This window comes from Apis mellifera, linkage group LG2 (assembly GCF_003254395.2).
Source record: "Apis mellifera strain DH4 linkage group LG2, Amel_HAv3.1, whole genome shotgun sequence".
In the NCBI taxonomy this organism is placed as follows: Eukaryota; Metazoa; Arthropoda; class Insecta; order Hymenoptera; family Apidae; genus Apis; species Apis mellifera.
The window spans coordinates 3,722,193-3,735,539 of NC_037639.1; the positions used below are offsets into that span (position 1 = coordinate 3,722,193).

Genomic DNA, 13,347 nt, shown 5'->3' on the forward strand with positions numbered 1-13,347 from the left:
AATCGATAGCTCGCCTGATATGACGGACGTGCCGAGACAAAAACGGTGAACGTGAATCGCATTCGAGTCGCCTGTCACCGGTTCAGGATTAATTGTCAATCGTGCATGGGCCGATAAATTTCAAACAGAGCTGAGCCCACGCTTTCTTCGCCGGCCGACGAGAAATGGCAATTGAAACGATGGACGTATCCGTCCTGAGTGAAATATTATGACGTTTCTAAGAACCAGTTTTGGAACCGCCTGGGAAATCAAGATTTTCCTCGGTTCGTGTTTAACCGTGCAAAGTTTCCCGGGGATATGAAATTTGAGAATTTGAGAATTGCGAAGCGCAAAATTAACGAAGTTTGTCGTTCGTTTCGCATTCGTTCTAGGAGAAGGATGATGATAGGGGTGGAGATCTCTCTTGGAATTGTTCTTTATCCTTCTTTCGAAGTATAATATCTGTTTCAAAAAGCAAAAATCTCTTGGTTGACTGGTAGAAATTTTATTCCTTCTTGTTTTGTTAAATGTTTCTGAAGAAATTATCATGAAATATATATGAAATTCTTGAAAAATTAAAATGTTAAAAGTAACGAAAAGTATTCGAATGATATATATTTTTTTTCTTTTGTTGAATTGAATAATTTATCAGTAATAATTGCTAATAATTGAATTATAGATTTCAGAAACAATATTTATCTTGTATATACATATATACAAATCACTTTTGTTATTGTAAATATATTCTAAACTCATATCGTTCGTACCAATACGTAACTCCAATTAAATTTTCAGTGCACATATGTGTAAAGTACAACGATTAGTCCCGATAGAATAGAGTAAGCTAAGCTGAGTTCCCTCGAGAATAAATGCTCGAAATAAGAACCACTTCCGTGATATACGTGATATCTTAATGAGTTATGAGAGATTAACAGTAGGAACAAGTCTGTTTGTTGTGCAAAAAAATTTGTGAAAATATGAAGAAAGAAATATTCTGATGATTATGTGAAAAAAATGAATAGTGATATAATCTCAAATAAAATATTTGATTATAAATATTTTATAAATACGAATAATGAATTATAAATACAAGATTAAAAAGTATTTCAAATATTTAATTTTGCAAAGAATTTTCAATTTATTAAAAATAATATAGATTCATAATTATTAGTTATTAATTTCAAAAAATGTTTTCAATTGCAAAGAATATATATCGTTTCGTAAAAACAAAGTATATAATTTTTATTTCGAAGAATAAATTCCTCAACATTCCAAACATTCGAAATATATTATTACAATAAATAGTTTGATCGAAGAGCTAATATTTTTCGTACAAAAACCATTTGCTCTGGTCGAAAATTCCTCTGCACATTCATTCGTTCTAACGAAAATTTCTTATAATTTCAAACGAAATATTCCAAATAATTATCAAAGATTTGAGTATCTTTTAGTATTATAAAATTGTTGAGACTTTGAGTTTGAAACAAAAATTTTTTCCATCTTCTATTTTATTTAAAAATCAAAACATATAAAGTGCATACAAAGTAATATAAAATGAAATGTAATTTTCGTTCGAAAAAGCCATCATTACATTTCTATCAAAAAAAAAAAAAAATCTCAAAGATCCACTTCGAACAACGTGGAATCATTAAATGAAAAAAAAAAGAATACTCTTTCATCCTTCATCATTTAAATCAAAGTTAAAAACGTCTTCCAATACGCATAATCGGCAAAAAGGTTTAATCGAGTTCGTGAAATTTCAATTTAATGTCAGCATCGCTTCGAAGCAAATTGAGCTCGATCATCGTTTCATCTCTGACTTTTTTATGCACCTTCTTTCAATTCATCGAACAATTTTATTCAATTTTCTCGATCACTTGGATAAAAAGAAATTCTCGAGCAATCTTGCCTTCTCTCTCTCTCTTTCCCTCTCTCTCTTTCTTTCCAATAAATCATGTATTTTCGTAAACTTTCGAGACGAATTTTTCTTTTTAACAATGAATATGAACATGAAGAAGCAAGAAATATAATAAATTAATTAAAAATAATATTGAATTCTCTGGATTATTGCTTCAATAAATATTTTAAATAATATTGAAAGTTTATTTTTACTGAGATATAATATTCCATTGAATAGTATTATAGTTACATTGATAATTATTAATTTTTTTGATAAATTAAAAGATTTAAAAATATAATAATATTATTAATAATTTATTAATAGTATTATAAAATACTATATAATACATGTTTGAATAAATCTTGTCATTAATATTTGATCAAAAATTGTAGCAATGTTAAAATTTTATTTTAAAAGTTACTTTGAGACACGATGTTTTATTAGTCTCGAAAATATTAATGTATAACTCGAGATGAACGATTCTTTTTTTTTAAAACGATCAACGATACATGAAGATGAAGGAGGATGGAAATACCGGTCATAAAAGTTAGAACACGCTAAACCACATCTCGTTTGGCTCTCGATCAAAGAGCAACAGATAAACGAGAAGCTTAAAGGGAACCGAGAAACCGTTTAAAAAGCATTCTACGATGAAACAAGCATTCTTTGAGGGGTAGCTTCGGTATTTCATGTGAGTTGTTCTCTTTTTTTTTTTTTTTTTTTTGTAGAATAAAAGGAAGAAAGGATATCAGTGAATATTCTTGAAAGAGGAAAGATAGCGAAAAACTTTGTAGGATAAGGTGTTTTTTTTTTTCTTTTTCAGGAAAATTTTGTCAAAGTATATTCTTTGAGTGTAAATGAAAAGCAAGAAAAATGTTTTAAAATGTCGAAAAAAGAAAAGATTATGGAAATTTATTTAAATTCGTATTTCTCATGCATTTTTCTAATTAAAAATTTAATATTCTAAAATGTATTCAAAATATTTACAATAAGAACAAATTTTTATCAAAATAATTACTGCGAATTATTCAATTATACTATATTATTTCGTTTAGAATATTAAATTAAAGAGAGTTAAAGAGATTTGAAGGATTAAAATAAAGCGAACAAAATTAACAATAAAAAGATTTCGATAAAGATATTATTTTCAAAAAGATTAAATTTAAAAAATTTGTAATGTTTTATCGCAAAAAGTTATCAAATTTATCATGTTATTAAATTTTTTAATTTTTTGATACATTATAAACCTATTCTTGTATTTTGTATTATAAATGCAAATTTTATTTTAAAATTACATACTTTCCATACAATACTTTTATTCTGTAATATTTATACTATTTTTAATTTAACCAGGAAAAACTGTATTCTATATAACTAATATTCTATATAACTGGAGTTACGTATTGCTTTGAATTATTTAAAAAAAAAAAAAATAATGTTACTTCTTACTAATCATCAATAATTTTATTAGCAATTGTTAATTCTTATCAATAATTTATTTACAAAAGCACACAAATCAAACGATAAAAGACGAATCAAAGTATAAATCGAGATAAAATTTCTATATTTCGTGTTACCACTCGTGTTTCTTTCAAAAAGAAAATTTCGAAGTTTCGTCAGCGCAGAAGCTTCAACAAGGGATGATGATGAACCAATACAACAATCAATATATCATATCTGCGAAATATCATTTTTCAAACGTATATCAAATATATCAATCCCATATATATATATACAATCGGAACCTCCAAAATGCCACAAAATTTTATAAAAAAAAAAACAAAATGAATAAGAATAAAAATAGCGGATTTCCTTTAATTAATTTAAAGCACAAAAGATCGATAAATATAAAGGATTCGATAAACATGAAGAAGCAAAATTACCAGAGACAAAAATAAAAAGAAACGAATTAAAATAATTAATTAACTGATTCTTGAAACGTCGTTAGAATAACTAAACTAATCGAGTTTTCCTTCGAACGATACTCTCAAATCCAATCAAGAGCAACTTTCGAAAACTTGTTATCCTCAGATGGATCATAAGAAATTTGTCATAAAGAGAATTTACGTGTTCACTTGTGAATAAAAAGAAATATTTTCGAGAGCAATTTTCAAGCACATGTTTTAAAAATTGGAAAAGACGTTTCTCTTATTGTCGAGGAAGAATGTCCAGAGGCTCGGTCTGTCGATGGCCACGGATTTTACCTATATTTTTTTTTATACAACCGGACACGAAACACTCCTTCATGACACACCATCGTTCCTTGAACCTCCTCCTCGCACGATATATATTTATCGAATACCAACACCGCGCGCCATGTTATTCCGCTGCCCATAGCTGTTGCGAAAGTAATGGTGGTAGTAGGTGTAGAAAGCGAAAAGTGACATAAAGCTGTCGCACGTGCATGTATGCCCGCTTCGCTGTGTGTGACCTAGCAGAAATGCCACGGCCATAGATGTTTGCCTCTGTTAATCGAACTTTGACGTTGTTAGGTCGACCTCGTGCTCAGCTCGGAGACGGGCGGTGACCTGTCCGACTTTATCACGAATGGAGAATGGTACCTGATCGGTGAGTATCTCTGGACTTTTTTTTTTTTTTTAAATCTTTGATATAAAAATATTTATAAAGAAATTTGCACATATAATTGTATTATATCTTTCGACAAGACGGTTCAAAGTATTGAATTTTAGTATTGAATGAATCGATGATTGGATTTAATTAAAGTAGTGTATAAATGTTGTAATGAGTATAAAATAATGTGCAGTTTGTTGGTCAAAATATATAAAATTTTAGTTGAAAGAGTAGGGATACGATTGTTAGTTTCATTTCTTTCAGTAATAATTTTTTTCACTGATAATTATGTGATTGTTGAATATGAATATATTTCTATTTTTTAAATAATAATTTAATGATATTTTCAATAATTTCAAACATTTTTATCGTTATTTAATCAATATTAATTTCTTTTTTCGTATCATTATTCTTTTATTGAAAGATAAAAAGTAAGAGAAAAAAAATAATAGCCTAAAATCCTTTCTTTTCTTTTTTCTCAATTAGTCAAATTTAGTTTCGAAATTTTTGAAAATAGTAAAATATGCTGATTTCTTATCATGAAAGGAAATGAAAATTTTATCAGTTCTTACACTGAAACTTTATTTCTGAATAAATATTCTAGATTTCGTGATGTGAATCTTCGCGCTGTTTAAACACGAGCGTTAAAAGCTGAAGATATGTATCATGAATATATAGAACTTATATACACTTTATATACATGTATAAATCATGTATATCTGTCATTTCTTTATACAATAAAAAATTAACAAATTTTTTCTTTTCTTTTAAAACACATTATATTCGTAAATGTAACTAAATTGTTATACATATTCTTAAAACGAAATTTACAAATTATTAAAAATACAATATAAATTTTTGTTTAACATTAAAGTTCCTTTTTTCGCGAAATCTTATAGTAATATCATTAATAAAATGAGAATTGTTGCAATAATCTTGAAATTTGAATTCACTGCCTTAATGTTTTTCAAATAATAAGAAACTCTTATTAAATGTCCATAGAAATTATGTAGATATTTTCTATCTTAAATTTTAATGAAACAACGAAATACAGATTATTCGAGATATCTTCGAATTTAATGTAAATTTATCTTCAAGTAATAATAATTTACTTCAATATTCAACAAGAACAGATACATCATATCTTAGACAACTATTAAACTTAGCTCACGAGCAAGGAATATAAGTCAATAACTATCAGCACTGACAAGTAGCTCACCTCAATATTAAATCAAACAATAGATATATAAAGGAAGGAATGTATTAAAGACAATGTAACGTAACTATAATAAAATATATATGTTTGCAAACACATAGAAAATTAAAATTATATTATTTTGGAAAAATTCTTTTATGTTATTACTATTTTACAAATATTTATTATATTCAATGATATTATTGAATGTAAATATAGAGATTTCTAATTATCTCTATATTAAAATCTATTAATTAAAATTTCTAATTATCTCTATAATAATATATAATATTATTTTGAAAAAATTCTTTTATATTATTACTATTTTACAAATAATATTTATTATATTCAACAATATTATTGGATGTAGATATAAAGATAATTATCAATTTTTTAATGCATTAATAATAATAATAATTTTTAAAACAATTTTTAATGCAATTTTGAATGCTAAAAATTAATAAGAATACATGTATAATAAACCATTAGTTATTTTTAAAATATCATCCCTGTTATTCTAAATTGTTGAAAATCAATTGTTCTCAAGTTCTTCTCTAACATTTTCTAACAATACTCTATTATAAATTGCAAATCAATTAGTTCTAACAGCAACGATGGATCGCAAATCGAACTCGTACCAACTAGTTCTAACAGCAATGGATTATCGAAAATCCATTTTCCATTCTACGCTGATTTTGACACCGTAATAGAATATATGTCAATTTGAAGTATTAACACGTTTCAACGTTGATGCAAGCTACATTCATATCGTTCACATGCACATTATTTTCATTTTAAATATTTGATCCATCGAAAATTCCAGTTAAAAACGTTAAATTTCATGCATAAAACATTTTGAATACTCTGAATTTTTTGTATTAATTAGAAAACTGAGAATCGTGATCATAGAATTCAACAAATTCAATAGAAAATAGAACTGTAATGTAAATTTCACATTATTTTAAATTAATCGAATTATTCTATTTTGTTCTGTCTTGGTCTTGTGATTATTCAAAATAATAAGATTGGAACATAAATATATAGAATTATTATTTCATCTCATTTTGATTTTCCCTATTTTTAAAATTTCTTCTTAAAAAGATTCTTTGCAAAATAAGTTTAATCATATCATTTTTTTAAATCATATGTATTAATAAAGGAACTAATTAAAATACAAATAATATCATTTTCCTTTTAAAGTAACTTCTTTCTAATAGAAACAAAATGATTATAAACTATTACACTCTACACATTCATAGTATTCGTACACATATTTATATATAATGAATTCATTAAGAAACGCAATTTTGATAAAACAATTATCTCAGTTAAACACAAACTTATCTTTACAAAACTAGAAACTAGAATCGTTTCCAAGTTGATCTTCTCAAGTCATTCCGTTCTGATCTCGAATCCAATTCTCCCGGAATTTTCTCTGGCCATAACAAAAACTCCTATTTGTGAATACCTCCGCCACGTAACGTTTCTTAATAATGTTTCAACAGAGGAAGCCAATTTCCAGGTTTCCACGGTAAAATGCACTCTTCGTTTTCCCGCTCGCGATATTCGTGTCAGTGACGCGTAAAGGAATGCTGATAGAAGTCGTTAGAAACCCACTTCCACGCTCCTCCAATCCCAAAAATGTCGTTGGGCGATAAAGATATCTCATCGTCTTCCGTTTCGTCGTGCATCATAAAGTCTCTAATCGACGTGGCGATCGAACAAGCCTCGAATCGTTTTACGACACTTCGAATCTCGATGTCCACGATTTGGCGGGATCTCTTTCAGCTCCTCTTCGATACAGCGATGGGGTCGAATCAGCGTTGGATTAATCAATAAACGATGTGAACTTAAAATATCGAGGAAGAAGCTAGTTTTTAGAAAATAGAATTAATCGAAATTAGAATGATTCATATGTAAAGTTACTTAATAATATTTATAATTATTAGAAAGATCTAGATCTCGTGATTTATATAATTTTATTGTTTATATAGTCTCACCAAAAATACGGAAATTAAATAATTATAATTAAAATATATAATTTCAAAAGTAGATAAGAAAATTGATTTAAATACATCTTTTCTTTTTGAATATATTTCTTCTTCCTCTTGAAATACATACAAGAAATTTTGTAAGTCAATTTTCCAAACCCATTCGCGAGATATTCGAACCCATCACTATTCATCACAATTTCGTAGTGTTGTTCGAATTTTCTTCACGTAGGGCTATTTTGCCGATGCTCGCTTGTGAACTTGTATGAAAACGCTTGGCCAGGAATCTGAAAGCGAAGAATAATGGAGAGTGGTTGCGAGAATCTTAGCGAAATTGCATTAATAAATTTAACTTTCTTCAATGTGTAGTGTCGCGAACCTTTAACCTCTATCTAGCCTCAATACTTCCCTCTTTTAAGGCTTATAGTGAAAATTCTCATCGTGATACTTACCTCGAGAATGAAAAGGCGGGACGAGATGAGTTCGAGGTGAGTTTATTGCTGAATATGTTGGGTGATTTGACATAGATGGCGAAAAATAGAGTGTGTGCAATATCCTATAAGATGATGCAAAGTTGATGTGACTCCTGAGGAGAATGATTTTGCATAAATAGAAATGATGCACAGTTTTGAAAACTGTTATTATTGAAAATATCCATGTTTTTTTTTCTTATTGCTTGAGCTGGAATAATCTTTGAAGTTTCGATATCATATTAGAATTGCTCCCAAATATGAATAATATTGAAATATTACGAAAGGATATTTTTTTTTCTTCTGAGAGAATTAACAAAATAATTGTTAAACAATATATTATTCTTCGTTTTTAGGTTATTGTTTTTATAAAAGCAAAATAAAATTAGATTATCAAGATATCTCGAAGATTTTTTCTTCTTTTTTTTAAACAATTTTCGATATTGTAAAAACCAATGTTGGTATTTTTATTTAAAAGCAAAGCAATATTACAAAAGCACAAAATAAAGTTATACATTCTGAAATTCATTTTGGAAACACACAAAACAAAACCAAAAAAAAAAAAAAAAAAAAACAAGAAGAAAGAAATATAGCTATTTTGCATGAAATTGCGAACAGTGAAACGGTCCTACGGTCCCACAGAGAAGCGCGTGCAACGAAATAATTAAAATTGCACATTTGCACAATAAGGGCAGATGCTACTTCCGTTTTACGATTAGAATCATGTGGGATATTAGCCTTCTCCTTGTATAAACGCTAGGAAAAAGATGTTTCAAAGATGCAGCAACAAGTGAAACGTCCTCCTTTTCTTATCCTTGAATCGTCAGGTTAAATCGTATTAGTTGATTAAAGATAATTAAAAGACTCTTTCAATATCTATCGAGCACATGAATTCGCTCTTTGATGTTTTATTAAATTTTATGATATCTGTGCACGTATGTTATTTCAATCAATATTAAACTTCTTTATTTCGAACAAGGAAGTGAAATTACACTTTGGAAATGTACGCATAAAGTAGGATACTTTGGATTGGAAGTACTTGTTTTATGAAAGTCAAACAACTTTATAGACATAATCGATGACTTGATGAGAAAAATTTAACGTTTATCGTCTCGAAAAAATAAATACATAATATTTTACGATATCATTATCCTTGCAGTTATAACGATTCCAAGTTTTCGTAAAAGTTTTCTAATTTAAACAATTTCATCTATACACTGATCTTTAAGATTTAAAGAATGCATTCGTTTCATTAACGAAAGCGCTTGTCAATAATTTCATTTACGAAATAACGACATTGTAAGATCTCTAACAGGTGTAGTCGTCTCGTGAAAACAGTTAAACAAAAGTCACGAGGCATCGTGCTCGTATTTTCCTAGTTATGACTATGCTCGGCTACCCCCAACGATGCATACTTCCCCCTCGTAATTCGAAATTAGTCTGAGAGTTCGTGTCATGCGCGCGATGCACGTTGCTCGCGAAATTAGCGAGCCATGTAATCCGCGCGCCACAGTCAGCTTGATCAAAATTAGAGGTCGAAAGTTAATTACACATGCTTCCCCAATTTGTTCTTTCCGTTTACGATTAGAGATTCGTTGTATCGTTCATAATCTTGATTTTCTTCGGGAGAAGCACGAAGATTTATCTCGAATATAAAGTTAACATTATTGTGCATTTTTTTCGAAACTGAGGATATCGAAAATGAGTGATCACTATTCATATTATCAGAGTGTTATCAATATTTGATTATCAATATTTCCTTCGTGAAATAATGAATGATTAATTCAAAGAAATATTGTTTATTTTGATACTTTGAAACTACTATTCATATCATACTATTCAATCAGAGTGTAGGTTATCAATATTTGATATGCATTATACATTCAAATTTAAAATTATTAATTAATAATTATTATATTTCTTTTGGAAATGATCAATTTAAAAAAATATTATTTATTTTGATATTTTGAAACTATTATTCATATTATTAATCAGAGTTATTAATATTTGTGCATTGTGCATTCAAACTTAAAATTATTAATTGATTGATATTTCCTTCATGAAGTAATAAATGATCAATTTAAAGAAATATTGTTTATTTTGAAACTACTATTCATATTATCAATCAAAGTGTTAGTTATCAATATTTGATATGCATTGTGCATTCAATTTTAAAATTATTAATTAATAATGATCAATTTAAAAAAATATTATTTATTTTGATACTTTGATACTATTCATATTACTAATCAGAATTATTAATATTTGTGCATTCAAACTTAAAATTATTAATTAATACAATTGATGTTTCCTTCGTGAAGTAATGAATGATCAATTTAAAGAAATATTGTTTATTTTGATACTTTGAAACTACTATTCATATTATCAATCAGAGTATCAGTGATTAATATTTGTGCATTGTGCATTCAAACTTAAAATTATTAATTGATTGATATTTCCTTCATGAAGTAATGAATGATCAATTTAAAGAAATATTGTTTATTTTGAAACTACTATTCATATTATGATATAATCAGAGTTAGTTATTAATATTTGATATGCATTGTGCATTCAAATTTAAAATTATTAATTAATAATGATCAATTTAAAAAAATATTATTTATTTTGATACTTTGAAACTATTATTCATATTATCAATCAAAGTTATTAATATTTGTATTCAAATTTAAAATTATTAATTAATACGTTTGGTATTTCCTTCGTGAATAAATGATCAATTATATAGAAATATTGTTTACTTTGATACTTTTAAATCCAAACAATTTGCTCGAATCATTAAAACAATAAAACTTTTCTCCTTTTTTATCATAAAAGAATAGCACGAAACTGCGTATTGTTGAAAAAGACTGGCGTAAAATTCATATCGATTTCCTATCTATTGTCGAAACCAGTGAAACACGCATCTCCCAAGGGTAAGCACTTAACACAATTACCGTATTCGGCCCGCAACGGGTGTTTAAACTCCTATCGGAATTTGCACCGTGCCAAATTACACCGTGGCGTGCAACAGTCGCCAAACTCACTTTCACACGCGGTCAAAAGCGGCGCGTTGCATGAACGGGAACAAGAGAGGTGTGTAGCGGATGATTTGAATTTCTCCCTAAGCTTCGTTCCAAACGATTCAACGATTCTGTCTATCTAATGATGCAATACCGTACGATTGTATATTGAAATATACAATTCCGAGATCTTTTCCATAAACTTGCCACTTAAAATTTTATCACAATATCATATCAAGGTACTATTAAATTTATAGAATTCATATGAGAAAAATTAAAATTCTATGATCTATTGATGTATTTTAAAATTCTTTTCGAACTGCATCGAATAAGCATATGTATAACAATTAACAATATATAAACTATTAATTATTAACTTGCTAATCAATCTTATATTATTGATCCATTTCATACCAACTAAATTTAATCGAAAATCTGTCATAAATATATCCTAATTAAATTACCGATAAATCGTGTCTCAGATTCGTGTTTCTTTTAATCAATCGTTACAACAATTCCCAGTTTTTTATTTACTAATTAAATTCCGCTTTATGTTCCAGGAATGCCGGGCAAGAAGAACACGATAACGTACCAATGCTGTCCGGAGCCTTACGTCGACGTCACATTCACCATACAGATCCGTAGAAGGACCCTCTACTATTTTTTCAACCTGATCGTGCCGTGCGTGCTGATATCGAGCATGGCCCTCCTGGGGTTCACCCTTCCGCCAGATTCCGGGGAGAAGCTCACCTTAGGTAACGTAACTCGTAGCATGCCTTGCCTGCCAAGTATCACACCAGCCAAACAATAATACACCTTGTTTCTCTCTCTCTTTTTTTCTCTTTTTTTTTCTTTTTTTTTTTTTTCTTTTAGTTTTCTATTCTCCTTCCGTTGATTCTTTTTCACGAATTGTCACATTATACACACGATATGTATACTCTGTCTGTCTATCTCTCTATCTATCTCTCTTTCTATATCTGTCTATCTCTCTTTGTATATGTATGTATGTGTTACACATACACTTGGAGTCTTGCAATCTGTTTGATTGATTTTTAGTCGGATTATGTTTCTACGATATATTTATCACGTTGATGACCGCCTATCTATCTATCGCCACTGAAACGCCATCGAGCTGTATACCGCGTTTCCTTCGCGTTCCGTGAAAGATATTTGGAAAAATCGTGTTTTCTTTTTTTTTTTTTTTTCTTTTTTAAGGATTCAATCGAAATCAATCGTCGATTCGGCCGGACGACATTGCGAATATATAATTATACACGTTTTCACGACGTCTCTCCCTTTAATTATTCGCGCTTCCAACGATTCCTCCGTGTCTCTTATTCGCTAAGAGTCACGCGATAGGCTACAGTGGAATTTGGATAGATTTGGATTGATATCAAAATTGTCTACGTCCATCAAATATAAATAATAAAAATTTAAACTTATCGTTGACAAAAGAAAATTTAATTTTGCGACAAATATTTGAATTTCTTTTTTTTTTTTTCTCCAAAAATATGGACAATGACAATTTTTGATAATATATATATATACTTCTCGACGAGTTAGAGATTTTTTTTTTTAATCTCAAAAGGAAAACAGGTGATATTGAAGTATCATTCTTCGATTCTTGTCTTCCTCGATCAGAATCAGGCGGCGTCGAGAATTATCGATTCTGCGTAACATCTGGTTCGTTTCATCAATCATTTGTGTTTTAATGAGATCGACCTGGTATTGAGCTTCCTCGATCTTCGAACTCTGGTTTGATTAACGCTTCGAGATAATTGCTTTTGTTCGGACGGTGAACGAAAATTATTATTTCTTCTCGATTATGAATGGAAATATTGCCTCGTGTTATAGGGCGTATTTGTATACGATAGTTTCGTTTAGGTCGTCTAATATATCTGTTTGCAGATTTATTTCAAGACTCTTTGTCACGTGTGTTTTTCCATGAAACTCGGGAATATCGAATTTAAGGAGAATTAAATGGGATATCGTGATCTTGAACACGTCGGATAAATTCGATCAAAATATTCCACGTAGGATATTATCCTCGTAATGATTTATTTGGAGATATTTTTTTAATAAATATTCGAAGGAATAAATATATATGTGGAACGAAAATTTGGCGATATATACAAATTTCCATTATGAATTTCCCTGTATTTAATTCTCGAGATGGAAAATTTAATATTTCGTTCTTCCTGAATGAGATTATACGTGTAAT

The 13,347-nt window shown here is 28.7% G+C and overlaps 1 protein-coding gene across 7 annotated transcripts in view; it reads left to right on the forward strand.

Annotated features, from left to right (window-relative positions):
* Positions 1–13,347, forward strand: part of nAChRa6 (nicotinic acetylcholine receptor alpha6 subunit) — a 349,900-nt gene that overhangs the window by 222,483 nt on the left and 114,070 nt on the right. For all 7 annotated transcript variants that reach the window (XM_026446378.1, XM_026446376.1, XM_026446377.1 and 4 more), the window contains 2 exon segments: positions 4,372–4,447; positions 11,687–11,881. In XM_026446378.1, the coding sequence (XP_026302163.1) occupies positions 4,372–4,447; positions 11,687–11,881 (271 nt within the window).